The following is a 19,153-nucleotide window of genomic DNA, read 5'->3' on the forward strand; positions in this document are numbered from 1 at the left end:
ACCCTGCCACTTTCCCCTTCTCCTTGGTTTCATGGGAAACTAGAGCTTTGGGGGTGATTAGGGAGGTAAGAGATTAATCAGCATAAAGCAAACCTACCCAAAACCTCCTTGCCTAAAAGCAATTACTCTGACAACCAGCTTGCCTAAAAGTCAAAGTAGTAATTTTGAAATAAGTCACTTTGTACCAATTTTTAACGAGGTACTTCAACATAATGACCCTGTCACAATCTGCAGCATTTTGTCAATGGTAACATTTTGTTATGCTTGTGGATGACTTTTTCTATTTTATCTCCTATTGAGCAGTTTTATGACTTTCTGGCAACTTTGCTGAAGACCTTCTCTTAAAATTGTATATTTACAGCAGTAAATACTTGTCAAATCTGTAGCATTTCCCATAAGATTTATCAAATGCACCTTTTTGATCACTCCCAGCTCCTTCTTGCTGGGTTCTACTTTGCATCCTATATGCCTCTGTGCACCTAATGAGTTGATTAACCAAATTAGCATATATACTCAGTGTTCCTGTCTGTTCTGCAAGGTATTGACATTTTGACAAGCATGAAGAAGTGAGACAGATAGGGCAGAATTGTGTTAAACTCCTTGCATTTTATTTTTCAGGCTCATTTATCAAGCAACTCTACTTTGTGAAACATAAAATGATACACACAAAGTCATTACCACATGTATTTATTACAGGAATTATAACATTTTTCAAGAAAGGCAAACTGGCTAAAAAGTCCCAAAAGTGTTCAAAAGTAGATAAAATTAGAAGACACCCACCAAGGATACAAAACTATTTTTAGTAGAAATCTCACATTTAGTCAGAATGTTCTTTAAAAAATTTCTTTCCAAAAATCCTTTAAAGGACACTGTAAAAAATTAGCACACTCAAACAGATGCCAAAACACTTAAAAGTGTACTGCATTTTATGTGAACTGGCCATTCAGTATAGAGATTTTTTTTGTGTGATTTTGTAGCAAATTGGTTTGTGGCCATTTGACCTGGAACCAACTTGGGATGTAGGCATCTTGCCTTCCACGTGCAACCTTGGACCTCAGGGGGCAGGAAGGTCTTTCCTGAATATGACCTCCCTGAGTAAGGGCAAATTGTTATTTTTAACTCTTTATTACAAAGACCTATTTACACAGAACAATCTTTACAGACACAGTGGCCATAATTATGGGAAGTGGATAATTTCTTAATGAAAAGGGCCTTAATGTCTTTGTATAAATTAGTATAAGAATCATACACAACCACTTTAAATAAGAGCACCCCAGTCCCCCATTGGCCTTTGTTGCCCTGTGCCATCCCCCTTGTCCCCCTTTCCCCCCTTCCTCATGAAGCTGCGAGGCTGATGAGATAGGAGATACAGAGAGGAGGAGGGGGAGGAAGGTCTAGCCCCTGGTAGGGGCATCAATGTCAGAAGAGGCTTTCTGGACATTGGCCAGCCCCTACTTTGAGCCTGAGGGTTGTTGGGGGGAGGTGAGTACTCAGCCAGGCTCCTCAGGGTGGGCCTTAAAGCAGCAGCAGCAGCAGCAGCATTAGCAGCAGCGGCAGCAGCAGCAGCATTAGCAGCAGCAGAAGGGCGAGAGGTGGGTAGGCAAAATCAGGGTTATTGTGGGGCTCGGGGGGCCCTGACTCCCCCTGCCCCCAAACATACATATGTGGCCAACAGGCCCTTGTCTCCTCTTTTCTCCCTCCTGGGAGGCCTCTTGAGAAGGAAGCCTGCTCACACCTACACTTCCTCCCATTCTTCCTTCCTTCCTTCCTTCCTTCCTTCCTTCCTTCCTTCCTTCCTTCCTTCCTTCCTTCCTTCCTTCCTTCTCTCCTTTCCTTCCTCCAAAGGGAAGGCCACTGGGAAAAAAGGTCCAGTCAACATGAAGGGAAGGCTATTGAGTCCAATGACTTAAGGCCATCTCTGAGCTCCTAAAAAGCAGTGTTGGGTCTCGGTGCCTGAGCTGCCCCTATGAAAACACCAGAGATATGGTAGTGCTGAAGGAATGGGATCACTTGGCCAGTTAAGAAATTTTTCAGCCCAGGCTGGGGAATGAACCAGCAGGGGCAGGCCATGGAGGGGGAGCAGCTCTGTCCCCATGCCACTGCTAACACACCACCACCACCATAGGGCAGTTCACAGCATGCTCACCTCCTTCCTCCTAGCTTCCTTAAGCCTCAACCCCAAGAAAAGGCACTTAGTAAGTTTTGAAAAGATATTAGGAGAGAAGAGGACATCATCAAGTGGGAGTTGGGAGACCTGGGTCCTCATTCTGGTTCTGCAGTGACCCTCAGCAAGTCACTATCCCTGTCTCAGCCTCTCTTTTCGTAGGAGTTTGCATAAAGAGGCAGAGCTCAGTGATCTGTAAGGTTGCTTTTGGCTCTGATATTCTGTGATTCCAAGCAAAAACAATTCTACCTGACTTTGCTCCTGGGAGGGCATAGAGCTACCTTGGGCCCATCACATTCCTCTCCTGAGCTAGAGCTTGAACTAGCTGTTGAGGGGCACAGAGTAAGTTGGGAAACAGCGAGTTGGCAGTAGTGTTAGAAGACACAGTAAGGTGAGAGAAGTGACAAAGTACTTTGTGACCCTCCCTTTACATCTTTAATCAGGCCAAACACGGGGACGAGGAAGCAGCCATGAAGCTGTTTCTCCTCTTCTTCAATGCTACACCACTCTCCTTCAGTACAGCACCAGCCTCCTACTCCAATGCCCTCCAAGGCACTCTGTCTGCATCCCAAGGTCCCTAGCTTCTAAGTAGAGTCTCTCATTGTTCATCTCTTTACTTTCCTCCGGAGGCCTGCTGAAGGGCCCATTTGGCACAAAAACCTGGGATCTGCTGGAGCCCAGTGAAGAAGAGATGTTTCCATGCAGCCCCCAGGGGAAACCTGAGGAAGAGAGGGCTGCATGAAGGGTTGGAATATTAGGTGGGAGAGTGGAGACTAGAGCAGGGGAAGTTCAGAGAGAAGGATGGCCTTCCAGTGCTGGGTTTCCAACGTCAGACAAGAGAAAGTCCAGGAAAAGGGACTGAATGCATCCTTGGGGGAGAAAGGGAATCATCAAACTAGGGGCAGGACCACGTCATTGAAGGAGGCTGGTGGGTAGGAAGAGCTGGGACCATCAGCCACTAGGACGAGTGCAAGATGAAAGATGAATGGATATAAGAGCTCCAGAGAAGCAGACCAATCTGTGGAGTAGAGAGAAATACAGGGGATAAGTACTTGAGGACCTCTTCAGTCCTAAATAGACAATAAAATGACCATGGAGATATCACTGACATGTCCTAGGTCAAAGGAACCACCCAGGAAAAGAGAGGAGACAGCATCATTCTGCCCCTCCTCACAATCCTGAGCATAAAGCCCAAGGCCCCTGAGTTGGTGCTACAGAGGAAGAGACAGCAGGCCAGACCTCAAGAACAGGCTTAGGCCCTGCTCTCTCTTCTGTCACCTCTGATTTTTCTCTCCTTCCTATGCTCTGGGCAACTATATTCCAATTCTCTGCCATCTACCTACCGTCCAAGGCTCTCTGTCCCCTCCTCACTCCCCCTGTCTGATGAGGATCCACACAGTATACCTATAGGCATTTCCTGGGGCACCCATCCCCATTTCATCTAAGACCCCTAGGACTTCTAGAACTATCCAACTAAGCCAGCCTGCCCAACCCCAGGGTGGAGGCGAACCAACACCCAACTGCTGAGGAGCCAGGAGGTTGGCCTCCAAGTGTCAAGCCCCTCTCTGGGCCTTGGTCTCCTCTTCTGCAAAATTGAGGGAGTGAAATGGGTGTTCTGTAAGCCCTTATGTTGTGTGTGGTGCTGGGACCGCTGGGAGCAGATGTCTGGCCAGTGATAAGCACAGGGTCACCCAGCTTCCAGGCTAATTTCCCCCCAGCCCTTCCATGCCACCCACTGATCAGAGGCTCAAGTACCTGCTTCAGAAAGGCATGGGGCCCTTATGAGAGAGACGTGGCCGCTGGCGGCGGAATTTTCTCCGACCTCCCTGCCAGGGCCCTGATCCATTTCTTGACCCTCTGGGCTGTACCAGGTGGCGGACATTGCCTTCCTCCAGCCCTCTCCCAGCAGGAGGCTGCAGCAGGGGCCCTGCAAGAAGGAGAAAGCTTGTTAGCTGGGGACCGCAGACAACAGGCCTATGGTAGGGGACAATCTCTCTTTAAAGTGGCATTCCTCATAGCTTTTCTTTGTTTTTATCTTCTATCTTGATGAAGAATTTGCAATTTTTCCACCGCCCTGAGGGCAAATGGAACCCACTCACCACATCTTGAAATTTATGGAGCTGAGTTTGTCCTTTAGACAGTTCTATCATGTTTCTGGCAGGCACAAAATCTTGTTCTTTATTTAGAACATAACTGGGGGGTGCAGTTTGTGATATTATGCCTGTACTTGGCTGGGGCATAGCAGGCAATAAAGGCTCCATTGCTCCCTTGTAACCAGTGCACTTAAAATATTTCAAATCTACAACATATTGACAAAATGAATGCCTCCACTGCCACATATCTATCACCCAGATTCAAGTTATTCAGATGAGATTATGTATGCCTTTGTTATCCCTTTTCTTTTTTCTTTGCTGAAATATATCAAAACCAATCCAGAATATCATGATATTGTGCTCCTAGGTCCTTTGCTATGTGGTGGCCCACTTTTGAATACTGGAGATCTCCTACCTCACCCCTGGCATCTTATCAGTGTTTAGGCATCTCCTGAGCTCCTTTCTCCTCTGGTCACCCTGTGGGCATGGCTGGGGTGTCCTCTAACTCTTATGTGTGCCATAAGCTGGGTTCTATTTGGCCTGTGACCAGATTTAGATGCCAATAAATATTACATGGATGGATGAATGAACAAATGAGTGCATGGTCACCTGAAGCGGCAAGTACATGCATAAGAAGGGGGCTGGGCTGCTGAAGTTGGCACCTCTCCACTGGGTGCCCCATCTCCTTTCATCCTCATACCATAAGCCCATTCTGTCTGATGTAAATGCCTGCCATTTCAATCCCAGTTGGCTTCTCTCCTGCTCACCGGGACCAGCTCTGCATCTGTCCACATTTGGCTTAGACTAGAAGCCTTCTGATTGCAGACCAAGCCCTGGCAGTAGACTCCAAGTGGTTCTGGGTGTTCCTGGTTTTGTTGAGAAATAAGACCCATGGGCTAGCTCTCATGGAGGCTGCAATCCAGCCAAGAAAGACTGGAAGCAGGAAGAATGGGGAGATGAGATGATGCTAGGCAAGAGGTGGACTGGCAGAGTACTCATGCAATGCCCATTATGGGGCTGGCTTGCAGAAATATGGCTTCCAAAGCCAGTGACCAGGAATCCCAGCCTCTCTTCCCCAACACCACTGGATTCACCTTCAGCTCTATCCCTATCCTTCAAACCCCAGTTCCATCACTAGTTCACAGTTTCCACATACCTCCCCACCTCATTGGCTGCTAGCCCCCAGTCATGCCCCTGGCCATTCCTCCTTTCCCTCCTCCTAGTTTCCAGCATCCTTCCTTGGTTCCTTGGCTCTTGTGATTCCTTCTCTACTTGCACAGTTTCCAGGTGTTTATTCTCCTCTTGGACCAAAAGCAAGTGAGGTTTGTCCTTAGGACCCTCCCTGCCCAGATTCCTGGGGCTTACTGCTCTTCACCCAGGCACACACACACACACACACACACACACACACACACTGCACACATGTGCACATTCTAGACCTCCACCCTTCTTCCTGACCCATTACAACCCTGCCCTTTACCAGTCACATTTCTGTGCTTCTGGTCAGTGTGGATTAATATGTCAGCTCCTCCCCTAAACTCATCACCTAATGAGAATTAAAACACAAATGAGTCTTGCATTTTAGAGCAGTAGGCATGGACAGGCACCATGAGGCCATTTCCATCTGTCATAGAGCTACCTATCCTCGTGGTGCCATTGGCAAAAGGTCTGGGCTGGAGGGGGAAGGAGGGAAGGACCTCCACTAAGCCCCCTAGCCCAGCTGCTCCAGCTTTTTCTTTGTATTTTGGGGTCCCCTCAAGGCTTTCCCTGCCCACTGATGCAAATAAGGATGATGCTAATTAGGAGTCAGTAGCAGAGAAACACTTGGGGCAGGAAGGGCTGTGGTGAGGGCATGGCCAGACACAGGGAAGGACCCTAGGAGCCTTGCAAATACAAGTGAGACCTTGGTTCTTGCATCCGTGCCGGCTACTGTGGGTGGTGTTGGTATAGGGCAATGGCACAAGCTATTACCCCAGGGGTACAGTAGGCATGCAAAAGAGAGGCTCAGTGTCCAGATTAGGGGGAGGGTTTATCTCCAAATGATCAGCCCCAAGGACTGTAAGTGTTGGTGGGCGGGCTTAGGGGTGTTGGGTCCTATGTGTAGGGCAGATAAACACAGTGGGGAACAAGGATGGTGGCTCCAACTATGACCAGGGAGATGTCTAGGGTCTAATAACCCTGCAGAGAAGAGCTCTCTGAGAAGTCTGAGCACTCAGCCAGGCCATACAGAGCAGCCACTCAGAAGCTCCTGGCATCTTATATCCCAACCATCAGGTGAAGTGCAGGGGGTGCTCGCTGTCCTTGTAGCCGGAAGTCTGTAGCTCCTCATACACTCTGATCCTATCACCCACCTGTTTCCTACTTTTGATTCTGAATCTGGCTCACCCTAAGATAAGCTGACACCTGAAACCTGGGCTTTATCCTGTCCAAAGGGACTTTTAGAGGCTGTTGATTCTCATCATTGCAGAGGTCCCAGCTACACAAAAGAATTCCCCTTTAGAAATGGGGGCCATTCTCAGTGCATTTAAATAGTTTCTTCCAACTCATTTGCTACTTAAAGGGAAGCTGGAGTAATCCCCCGACAATCTCCAGCCTAAAGGGACTGGAGCCATCACTGTCCAAAGCACCATCAGCAATGAAACCCCAGCATCTCTGCACTGAGAACCACAGCCAGGGATGACCAGGGGTTGATTTTCAGGCAGCCTGAACTCCATGTCTGCCAATGTACAAAGAGATACATGAGACTTTTCAGGAACATGCCAGCCTCACCAGGAATGATGCATCTGTTTTTCCCCTTGTCATCCAGCCTATCTTGTGATTACTTAAAAAACCCATATAGGTGCTCTGGTGGGGACCCTGCTGGCTATGTCCCCTCAACTACTCAGGGTCATGCATGTGTTTCCAAAATGAGGCCTCCTTTGTTTACCCAGCCCTCCACCCTAATGCCCTGAGCAATCTTCTCATGCCAGCTTTGCTGCCCTTGGACACATTACGCTCTGGCAGCCTGGCCCCCCACTTCACTTGCATTGTCACCAAGAGGCCCGACTCAGGTTACATGGATGCTTAGCTCATAGAAATAGAGGATAGAGTGGTGATACCCCCGCCCTGAGAAGGAGGGGTACAGTAGTATGTCCTCATACTATCCCTGACTGCAGGCTTTGAGCTGGAGTTGGGGAGGAGAAGGAGATAAAGAGAGGTACTCAGACAAGACCAAGGAACACTTGGCCCTGGCCCAGCAGCTCTCAGAATCAGAAGAGCAAAATATACCCCAGGTCAGGAGGCAGTGAAGGAGTATGTGTGTGCTGGTGGAGGATGGAGAAACATTCCAAGTTAGGACAGAGTTTTTTATGGAGGAAGCATGGTTTTCAGGCCTGGGACTTTGACTGGGAACTCTAGGTGGGGAAAGCATACAAGTCTGGACCAACTGCAAGGTGGTTCTGGGACTTCTGTTTCTGACCCAGGGCAGAAACCAGGAGAAAGAGGACATGGGTACCTGGACCCTTGGCTTGTTGGCCACCGGAATGGAGGTGCCATCCCTCTGATCCAGGAGAGGTCATGGGTGGAGAAGGCACTGGGAGCCTTGGAAGTCTCCTGTGCTAGGCTTGCAAAAAATGTGAGCACAACAAATTTATCCAAATCAGGAGAGATAGATGATATATGGCCCAATGAAGAAGGGTGAATTAAAGTAAGCAGTGACAGGGTCTGGGCCAGGCACAGTGTTCCCTCCCTTTGGAACCAGCTCTACCCTTTACCAGTACTGCCCTAAAATCTGGACCCTGAAAGTGTTCTAGTGGTGGTCAGTTGGCCAAGAGTCTCCCCACAGCCTCTGCATATCTGGGAGAGCACCAGATACGCAGATGAGGGAATCCTCTTTCTTCCCTGAAGACATCACCTTGGACTATTTATCTATAGTGGTATGAGGTGTGTGTCTTGTCTTGCCAACTACACTGGACAGTAGGCTAATGCAGAACAAGCCCAGATGGTGTCTTTCATATCTTTTGCTTTCTTTCCACCATTGCCTGACAGGAGTTTCTGAGGAAAAAGCCTACCCTCTTCTTAACAAGGACGTGGCTGTCCCAGAGTTCAGACCCTGACAGGAAGACCACTGGACAGCTAGCTGAAGGCAGGTAATGCCACTCCCAACCAAAGCACCTTTCAGAGAAGCCAGGCAGTGCTCCCAGGCCCAGGGAAGTGCTATAAGACAAGAGCAGAGAAAGGAGGAGGCCTACAAAGAAGGAGAGGTATAGCTCCACCAGCCCCCTCAGAGGTTCCTGGGCCGCAGGCCATCCTCCTGGTCTGGAGGGTTTGGAACCAAGTGGGGCCCTGTGCCCTTCCTCTAGGAAACTTGCTGTCCTGCCCTCTCCCTCTGCTCCCATTTCCTTGTGACTCCAGCCCTGGCACTGACATTAGTCCACCTGGTCTTGGGCTTTCCTTCTGTGCTGCCAGGCAGGCAGCAGACAGCCAGATCACAGGACTGTGGCAGCTGGAGGTGGGAGCTGGCAACCTCAGGAGATACTGATACAAAGAGGACACACAGCCCAGGGTGGGACTGCTGGGGCTTGGGGAGAGCAAGGGAGCACTAGTGCCAAGCATGCCGGGTGGGGGACCTGGTGCAGGTGGGGGCAAAAGGACTCCCCTTCCCTGAGCTGCATGGAGGTGTCAAGCTAGGCAGTGTTTCCTGGCTTGGTGCCTGGAGACAGGGCGACTAAGGTTAAGCATGCCTGTGCCTGACCTAGGACATCGAAGAACAGTCTGTGGGCCTCCTGTGCAAGGGCAGAACAGACCAGACAGGACCTTGGAGTAAGGGTGGAGAAGACCAGCCTGGCCTGGCCCTGCCCAGCTTGGCGCGGGAGGCTGCCGCCACTCTCAAACAGGCTGAAAGGAGCAGCAGCTGGGCTCCGTACCGCCGCCCCCTCCGCCCGTTCCTGCCTATGCAACAAGTGTCACGTCTGCATTTTGGCACATCATCTCCAGTGGCCTGCGCCCTAGGACCAGAGCAGCTGGGGGGTTCTAACCTGCAGGGTCCAGAAAACCTTCAATGAGAGAGTGCAGCCCACCGGGCTCAGGTCAGTTCCCTCCACTGACCCACGAAAGGAGAGGGACATGCCCCCCCCCCCACAGCCTCCACCACTTGGGATGTGGCGCTAGACTCGGGGAGCACGCCTGCGGCCCTGAGCTCCTAGGACTGTGAGGGCCAGCCAGGAGGAGGAAAAGCGCCGGGCGGGTGATGCTGGAGGTTGCAGCTGGTGGTGCCTGGCCGGGGACGCCCTGTCAGTCTGCGGCCAGCACGGGGCTGGTCCTGCCCGCAGGCGCCAGTCTCTGGGAGGTGGAGAGCGCAGGAGTGGGAAGGAGGGCAGAGCGTGAGGCAGCGGCAGCCAGAGAACAGCGAGTGGGGCGCGGGCATACAGGAGGCAAACACTCACCTCCACATACCGCGGTCAGGGAAAGCCAGATCAGCAGGAGCGCCTGCACGCAGAGCCGCAGATTCATACTGCTCCTCTGGCCGCTGCGCAGCGGGCCTGGCCAGGAGGTGGGGAGGTGGAGAGGTCTCGAGTCAGCAGGCCCAGAAAGACTCTAGCCGAGGCTCTTGCAGACTGGTGGGCGAGGAGCTCCCGGGACTCCCGGCCCGTGCCTGCGGCACGGGCAGCTGCGCGCTTGCCGCCTGCCCTCGCCTGCAGCCTCCCTCCCTCGTGCGTGCGGGCTGCGCCGCCAAGCTGGCCCCAGCGACTCCGGGGGCTGCTGCGAACTCTTTCCAAGAGGCAGGCTGCTCAGCCGCGGCTCCAACTGCCCGAGGTCCAGGCTGCCAACGAGAATGCTCCCTGCTCACTCTTGGGGCTGCATTTTGTAGGTTGTGGCTTGGCCAACAGCCCACTTGGTCATGTGGTCATCCGGAGGGCTGGGGGGGTGGGGGCCAGGAAGAGAGAGAGGGAGCGAGCCTCCCTCACCTCCCCCCCTCCCAGCACGCACTCTGTAGCTCCGGTCAGGGCCCTAGAGGTAACCTCGATGTAGCCCCACAACGAAAGGCTGCATGGTCGCACCTACAACCCACGACCACTTCCCGGACAATGCCCGCCTGGCTGGGGGCAAGAGGGTTTTGGAGACCTGAACGACTTCAAACACAGGAAGAATTTGGGGCGGTGGAGGGGCACACTTAACCTTTTCTCACCTCTATTCCTTACCAGCGGCGAAGGAACCTAGGCGCTCTTAGAAGGACCTGGCCAAGGCTGCTCCAATTCTAACCCTCTGACATCGGAAACAACTCTGACCCTCTCTCTCTCCCTACCACTCGCATCAGCAATAGCTTGGCAAAGACACACACACACTGGCCCGCTTATCTTCACTGTTCAGCAACTTCAGCTGTGTTTGTATTAAGGATGACTGCCCAGGTTTGTGCACAAGACTGCTTAATTGCCAAGCAGCTCCACAAGGCACGCTCTACCTGGAATGCTCTCACTCTGTCCATCCTGCCCCAGAATTCTTCATTCTTGCAGAAGTACTTAAAATCTCAAATCCAATCTAGATTTGCCGGGATAACAAATACTGCAGGAGGGGCTGCCCCTGGGTCCGTCCTCACTGCTGGGACATGTAGCAGCTCCTATTGTACCAGGAGGAGGGCAGTTTAGCCAATTCCAAACCATCAAGACTGGATTCATTTTTCATATACTAGGGATTTCCTTTTGTAACTGTGTCCTGAAGTTGCTTGCCTTCTCAGACTAGACTGTCAGCTCCTACAGCCTGGGGGCTCCCAAGGGAAGGGACCACCTCATTCACTAGACAGGGAACCCCTTAAGATAGAACCCTGTCTTCTCATTCTTCTACATTTCTACAAAGTCCCCCATATTGGACTCTGCACATACATAGGTGGCACTTGACACCTGTTAAAAGACAAATATCAAACAGGGTTTCCGCATTTCAGCCAGCCAGGCAGTTTGCTTGGAGTGCAAGCCCAGATTAACACAAAAAATGCACTGAACAGTGTATATGTGTGCCATAAAAGATACAAGAGAAGCACGGGCCTGCGAACCAGACAATCGCGGTTCGATTCCCAGTCAGGGCACATGCCTGGGTTGCAGACCAGTTCCCTGCAGGCCAGTTCCCAGCAGGGGACGCAGGAAAGGCAACCATACATTGATGTTTCTCTCCCTTTCTCCTTCCCTTCCCCTCTAAAGATAAGTAAATAAAATATTTTTAAAAAAGATACAAGAGACCACGGTATTTTAAAAGTATGTTTGAAATGTTTAAACAATCCAGTACATACACAATTTATTTATGAGCAATCGCCTCCATAATTGTGAGCTCCACAAGAGAGGGATCCATGCCTTGTTCACTTCTGTATCCCCAAATCTAGACTAGTGTCTGGGACATGGTGCTCAACACATAATTTTGAATATATAAATAAAATTTTCTAAAACATCCCTTTTGCCTAAATCAAGATAGTGGGAAGAGAACAAAATAGGGTTCTTCTTAATAGTCTGTGGCTCACTAGTCACATTCCAGTAGGAAAAGCAGAGACATGAAGCAGAACACCTCTTCATCCATAAGGTCCAGGCTGTGAACAGCAGGCATTGGTAGCATGAGATCATCTTCCCCACTCTCCCTTGAAAAGAATCTTCGACCCCAAAGGAAAAACACCTGGCCTCTCATCTCCACCCTTAGCTACTGTAGGACCATACTATCATCATCTAAATATACCAGGTCTCATGGGAATGATCATCTCCACCTTCCGTCCCTCAGGGCTGTTGTAGGATGAAATGAGATAATGTACCGGAAGGCACTGTGCCAGTGGGAATAAACCCTCGTAGGGTCATTTTTAGAAAGCATGATGTTCCAACCCCTGGTTGAGTAAGCCCACGCACCCCCAAGTGACCCTCACCTATAACTAGGTTAATAGAAGTATTCACATACTTTACTAGGAATTCCCTTTACTAGGGTGTGTATGGACAATTTGCTAATACACACCTTGGTGGTTAGAACTGTGCTTTCCAATCTAGTAGATATAACATTCAAAATTATTGGAAGTTTTCATTTCCTCAGTTGCACTGCTCACATTTCCATTGCTCAGTAGCCACCTGCAGCTACAGTATTGGACAACACAGAATAGATCCTTTAATTCATTGCAGAAAGTTCCACTGGACAGTGCTGGGTTACAGCACCTCATTTATTCTTCCCTTTTCTATAATCTTTTCCTCCACCTTAGCTAGTCTTCAAAATGCACAAGGGAAAAATACAATAGGAAACCAATATTGTTCAAGGCAAGCAATAGAGTAAAATGCAGAAAGCATGCATTTAAAGCAAGATTTAAAAAGCTGAACATGCAGATGAGTCATGTTTTAATCTAATCCTTCTCTTTATTTAACCAAATTGCATCATTTTTCCAGTTCCAGATCCAAGCTATCATCTTGCTCCTTTCTCAAGCTACTCTTGCCCATGATGACTTTGCCCTCTTCATAATAGCTATGGCTGTACCTATCATTGGCAGTTACTCTTGCAATGTGTTGGAGGAGGCACGTTTGCATCTGCTTGCTATGCTCTGCAGGTCTGCAGAGAAGGTCTGCCACCAGTGTACCCATTCTGGAATTGAGGCCCATGATTGCTCACTTTGAAACCCTGTGGGTTCCCATACATGTCAAATCACATTCAAAGGACCGGTTCTCATATCTGCCTCCACCCACCAGACTTGAAGGTAACCAGAATTGTAGTACTTAGCACAGCACTTAACACATAGCCAACACTCAGAAACTGCTTTGTTGAAAAAATAAATAACCGTTGGCATAATTCTGTGCTTTCTTTTGTTCAAGAAGATGATACCATTGAGTTAATATCAGCAGAATAAATTTTTTAATGTATTTTATTGATTATGCCATTAAAGTTGTTCTATTTCCCCCTTCATTCCCTTCCACCCTACACACCCCTCCCCCACCATTCACCCCTTTAGTTTATGACCACATGTCTCAAGTTCTTTAGATTCTATGTCTCCCCTACTATTCTTGCCCTCCCCCTATCTATTTTCTACCTACCATCTATGCTACTTATTTTCTGTACCTTCTCCTCCCTTCTCCTTCTCCCACTCCCCTGTTGCTAACCCTCCATGTGATCTTCATTTCTATGGTTCTGCTCCTGATCTAGCTGTCCTCTAGCTGTCCTTTTGTTTTAGGTGTGGTTCTTAATAACTGTGAGTTTTCTGACCTTTCACTGTTCATCTTTTTTATCTTCTTTTTCTTAGGTAAGTCCCTTCAACATTTCATATAATAAGGGCTTGGTGATGATGAACTTCTTGAATTTGATCTTATCTGAGAAGCACTTTATCTGCCCTTCCATTCTAAATGAAAGCTTTGCTGGATAGATCAATCTTGGTTGTAGGTCTTTGGATTTCATGACTTGGAATACTTCTTTCCAGTCCCTTCTTGCCTGTAAGGTCTCTTTTGAGAAATCTGCTGACAGTCTGATGGGAACTCCTTTGTAGGTGACTATCCCCTTATCTCTTGCTGCTTCTAGAATTCTCTCCTTCATTTTAATCTTGGCTAATGTAATAATGATGTGCCTTGGTATGTTCCTTCTTGGGTCCAACTTCTATGGGACTCTGTGAGCTTCCTGGATTTCCTGGAAGTCTATTTCCTTTGCCAGATTGGGGAAATTCTCCTTTATTATTTGTTCAAATAAGTTTTCCACTCGTGGCTGTTCCTCTTTCCCTTCTGGCACCCCTATAATTCTGATGTTGGAATGTTTAACGATGTCCTGGAGGTTCCTAAGCCTCTCCTCATTTTTTTGAATTCTTGTTTCTACATTCCTTTCTGTTTGGTCATTTTTTTTCCTCTTTCTGGTCCACTCCTTTGATTTGAGTCCCAGTTTCCTTTCCACTACTATTGGTTTCCTGTGCATTTCCCTTCATTTCAATTAGTTTAGCCTTCATATGTTCCTCTAATTTTTGACTAAAATCAACCAGTTCTGTGAACATCCTGATCACCAGTGTTTTGAACTGTGCATCTGAAAGTTTAGGTATTTATTGTCACTTAGAGTTATTGGGTCTGGGCCTTTGAGTTCTTCTTGAGCCATAATGTTTTGCTCTGTTCGAGCCTGTTACGTACGAGGAGCGGAGCCTTAGGTGTTAACAAGGGTGGGGCCAGCCAGGTTGCTGGTTTGTGACACTTTTGTGGGGACGGGGTCAGAGAGGGACAGTAGCGTTTCCCTCTGCCTCTTCCTGCTGCTGGGGCCTGCGTGGTCCGTCTCACCGCTCACTCCTTTGCCAGTTTATCTGTGTGTGAATGTGTGACCATGGTCAGCCCTCAGTGGGTCCTCCCGCTGCTACTCCACACCTGGGATCCACCCACTGCTTCCTGCGTGCCTGGGTCATGCACCCTGGTCGGTCCCATGGATCTTTCCTGCCTGACCCCCCTCTGCTGCTGGCTCTGCCCCTCTTATCAGTTTGGCTGAATGGTTCATTGTTGTCAGACTTCCGTATAGTTCAATTTTCTGTAGTTTGGCTGCATTTTTTTTTTTTGCTAAAACTTTGTTGTTTTTAAACTTGGTTGTGCAAGAAGGTACAGTGTTTCCACCTATGCCTCCATCTTGGCGGAAGTCGGTATTTTATTCTTTTGATGCAATTATAAATGGGATTGTTTTCTTTTATTTTATTACATTTTAAAGTATTTTTATTGATTATGCTATTATAGTTTTCCCAATTTCCCCCTCCATCCCCCCTCCTCCCTGCCCCCCAACCCTCCAGCTTTCCCCTGCTTAGTTCATGTCTGTGGGTTGTACATATAAGTTCTCTGAGTCCTCTGTTTCCTATACCATTTTCATCTTTCCCCATCTATTTTGTGCCTACTAATTATGCTTCTTTCTCCCTGTACCATTCCCCCTCTATTCCTCCCTTCCCCCTCCCCATTGAACTCCCTCTGTGTGATGTACACATTCTCTGATTCTGTTCTTGTTCTGGTAGTGTGCTTAGTTTTTGTTTTCATTGTTTTTCTTTTCTTTTAGGTTCATTTGTTAATAGTCGTGAGTTTGTTGTCATTTTATTGTTCATATTTTTTATCTTCTTTTTCTTAGATAAGTCCCTTTAATGTTTCATGTAATAAAACATTATTACTTGAAATAATAATGGCTTGGTGGTGATGAACTCCTTTAGCTTGACCTTATCTGGGAAGCACTTTACCTGCCCTTCCATTATAAAGGACAACTTTGCTGGATAGAGTAATCTTGGATGTAGGTCCTTGCCTTTCATGTCTTTAAATACTTCTTTCCAGCCCTTTCTTGCCTGTAAGGTTTCTTTTGAGAAACCAGCTAACAGCCTTATGGGAACTCCTTTGTAGATAACTGTCTCCTCTCTTGCGGCTTCTAAAATTCTCTCCTTCATTTTAATCTTGGCTAATGTAATTATGATGTGGCTTAGCGTGTTTCTCCTTGGGTCCAACTTCTTTGGGACTCTCTGGGCTTCCTGGACTTCCTGGAAGTCTATTTCCTTTGCCAGATTGGGGAAGTTTTTCTTCATTATTTGTTCAAATATGTTTTCAACTTCTTGCTCTTGTTATTCTCCTTCTGGCACCCCTATAATTCGGATATTGGAATGTTTCAGGTTGTCCCAGAGAATCCTCAGCCTCTTCATTTTTTTAGATTCTTGTTTTTTTGTTCTGATCCAGTTGGATGTTTATTTCTTTCTTTTATTACAAATCATTGCTTTGAATTTTGGTTTCCTTCTTGTCACTGTTGGTTCCCTGAATATTTTGTTTTCTTTCATTTTGGGTGTCTTTCATTTGTTCTTTCATTTTTTGACCAAGCTCAATCAGTTCTGTGTGCATTTTGATTACCAGGGTTTTAAATTCTCCATCAGATAGGTTGGCAATCTCCTCATCACTTAGTTCTGAGGTTTTGCTGTATTCTTTCATTTGGTTCATATTTCTTTGTCTTGGTGCACCTGATAAATTGTAAGGGGCAGAGCCTTAGGTATTCACCCAGGAAGGGCAATCCTCGTTGCTGCACTGCCCATGGGGGAGGGACCAGAGAGGGAACAATGCAGCTCCCCTGTACCTCCTACCTCACTTTCCAACAGACTCTCCTGTCAGACTAGAAGTATCTTCCATCTCAGCAGCCCCAGCCTTAGCGACAGTCAGCTCTGAGTCTCAGTGTTCCCCTAAGTCAGTCCCTCTTGCACAGCTCTGCCGAGCTCTACAGTCAGCCCTGTCCCTCAGCTGCCTGGACGACATGGTTTTTCTGAGTCCACCAGCACAGTCCACCTTACCAGTATGGTTGATTTTTTCTTTAATTCCTTTGTTGCTGGAGTTCCATGCAGTTTGATTTTCTGGAGCTTTTGGTTGTTTACTGATTTAGACTGCTTGTTGTCCTCCTTTTGGTTGTGCAAGGAAGTGAAGGGTTTCTACCTACACCTCCAACTTATTTGGAACTCAGTGGGATTGTTTTCTTTATTTTCTTTTTTATCCTCACTGGAGGACATTTTTTTTTCATTGCTTTGAGAAGGAGGGGTGAAGAAAGAGAAAGAGAGAAACATTGAGGTGAGAGAGAAACATTAGTTGGTTGCCTTATCCTATGCACCTCAACTGGGAATTGAATCAGCAACCTTTCAGTCTACGGGACAATACTCCAACCAACAGAACACCTGCCCCCAGGATTGTTTTCTTGATTTCTCTTTCTGATAGTTGACTTTTGGTGTATAAGAAGGCAGCATGTTTTTGTGTTTTGATTTTGCATCTTGCAGCTTTACTGAATTTATTAGTGTTAACAGTTATTTGATGGGGTCTTTAAGGTTTTTTATATATGATATATCATTTGCAAATAGTAACAGTTTTACTCTTTCCTTCCAACCTGGATGCCTTTTATTTCTTTCTCTTGCCTAATTGCTGTGGCTAGGACTTCCATAGTGATGTTTTATTCAGCATCACTATGTTGAATAAAAGTGATGAGAATGGGGACTTCCACCAAGATGGAGGCTTAGGTGGAAGCACTGTGCCTTCTAGCACAACTAGGTTTAAAAACAACAAAGTTTTAGCAACAAAAACGCAGCCAAACCACAGAAAATTGAACTACATGAAAGTCTGACAACAATAAACCCTTCAGCCAAACCGGTAAGAGGGGCAGAGCCAGTAGCAGAGCGGGGTCGGGCAGGAAAGATCCACTGGACCGACCCTGGCGCGTGACCCAGGTACACCAGCAGCCGTGGGCTGATCCCAGGTGTGGAGAAGTGGGCAGACCCACCCGTGGGCGCAAGGCGTTGGACCCATTGAGGGCTGATCCTGATCACACATTAGCATGCAGATAAACTGGTGAAGGAGCTAGCAGTGAGAAGGACCGCGCAGGTCCCTGTGGCAGAAAGTGGCAGAGGGGACCGCCATTGTCCCTCTCTGACACTGCCCCCACATACAGTGTCACAAACCAGCGACCTGGGTAGCCCCACCCTAGTGAACAACTAAGGCTCCTCTCCTCATACATAACAGGCATGAACAGATCAAAACATGGCTCAGGAACAACTCAGAGCCCCAGAGCTGATAAATCTAAGCAACCAAGAAATAGCCAAACTTTCAGATGCACAGTTCAAAACACTGGTGATCAGGATGTTCACAGAACTGGTTGATTTTAGTCAAAAATTAGAGGAACATATGGAAGCTAAACTAATTAAAATGAACGGAAATACACAGGAAACCAATAGTAATGGAAAGGAAACTGGGACTAAAATCAAAGGAGTGGACCAGAAGGAGGAAAAAAATGACCAAACAGAAAAGGATGAAGAAACAAGAATTCAAAAAAATGAGGAGAGGCTTAGGGACCTCCAGGACATTATTAAACATTCCAACATCCGAATTATAGGGGTACCAGAAGGAGAAGAGGAACAGCCATGAGTGGAAAACTTATTTGAACAAATAATAAAGGAGAATTTCCCCAATCTGGCAAAGGAAATAGACTACCAGGAAACCCAGGAAGCTCACAGAGTCCCAAAGAAGTTGGACCCAAGAAGGAACATACCAAGGCACATCATCATTACACTACCCAAGATTAAAATGAGGGAGAGAATCCTAGAAGCAGCAAGAGATAAGCGGACAGTCACCTACAGAGGAGTTCCCATCAGACTGTCAGCAGATTTCTCAAAAGAGACCTTACAGGCAAGAAGGGACTGGAAAGAAGTATTCCAAGTCATGAAATCCAAAGACCTACAACCAAGATTGATCTATCCAGCAAAGCTTTCATTTAGAATGGAAGGGCAGATAAAGTGTTTCTCAGATAAGATCAAATTCAAGGAGTTCATCATCACCAAGCCCTTATTATATGAAATGTTGAAGGGACTTACCTAAGAAAAAGAAGATAAAAAAGATGAACAGTGAAAGGTCAGGAAACTCACAGTTATTAAGAACCACACCTAAAACAAAAGGACAGCTAGAGGACAGCTAGATCAGGAGCAGAACCATAGAAATGAAGATCACATGGAGGGTTAGCAACAGGGGAGTGGGAGAAGGAGAAGGGAGGAGAAGGTACAGAAAATAAGTAGCATAGATGGTAGGTAGAAAATAGATAGGGGGAGGGCAAGAATAGTAGGGGAGACATAGAATCTAAAGAACTTGAGACATGTGGTCATAAACTAAAGGGGTGAATGGTGGGGGAGGGGTGTGTAGGGTGGAAGGGAATGAAGGGGGAAATAGAACAACTGTAATGGCATAATCAATAAAATATATTTTTAAAAAATGAAAAAATTAAAAGACATGTTAACTTTTTAAAAAAGTGATGAGAATGCAAATTCTTGCCTACTTACTGATTTTAGAGAAAAAGCTCCCAGCTTTTCACCATTGAGTATGAGGTTAGCTGTGGGCATGTCATATATGGCCTTTATTGTGTTGAAGTACATTCCATCTGTACTCACTTTGTTGAAAGTCTTTTTATCATAAATCAATAC

At 47.3% G+C, this 19,153-nt stretch overlaps 1 protein-coding gene across 1 annotated transcript; it reads right to left on the reverse strand.

Annotated features, from left to right (window-relative positions):
• Positions 1–607: 607 nt before the first annotated feature.
• Positions 608–10,083, reverse strand: APLN (apelin). Its single transcript, XM_037147082.2, has 3 exons — positions 9,681–10,083; positions 3,920–4,091; positions 608–3,182 (listed from the first exon to the last, which is right to left on the reverse strand). The coding sequence occupies exons 1-2, from the start codon at positions 9,745–9,747 to the stop codon at positions 3,925–3,927; spliced, it is 234 nt and encodes a 77-aa protein (XP_037002977.2). The 5' UTR covers positions 9,748–10,083; the 3' UTR covers positions 608–3,182; positions 3,920–3,924.
• Between the last annotated feature and the right edge of the window lie 9,070 nt (positions 10,084–19,153).

This window comes from Artibeus jamaicensis, unplaced genomic scaffold, assembly GCF_021234435.1.
Source record: "Artibeus jamaicensis isolate MK-2021 breed Jamaican fruit bat unplaced genomic scaffold, CSHL_Jam_final contig_240, whole genome shotgun sequence".
Lineage (NCBI taxonomy): Eukaryota > Metazoa > Chordata > Mammalia > Chiroptera > Phyllostomidae > Artibeus > Artibeus jamaicensis.

Excerpts from the sequence above, each read along its gene's own strand:
- APLN (XM_037147082.2), bottom strand. The coding sequence starts at position 9,747 with ATGAATCTGCGGCTCTGCGTGCAGGCGCTCCTGCTGATCTGGCTTTCC. Across the intron at positions 4,092-9,680 it reads CCTGACCGCGGTATGTGGAG|GGCCCCTGCTGCAGCCTCCT; the intron begins GTGAGTGTTTGC and ends TCCTTCTTGCAG.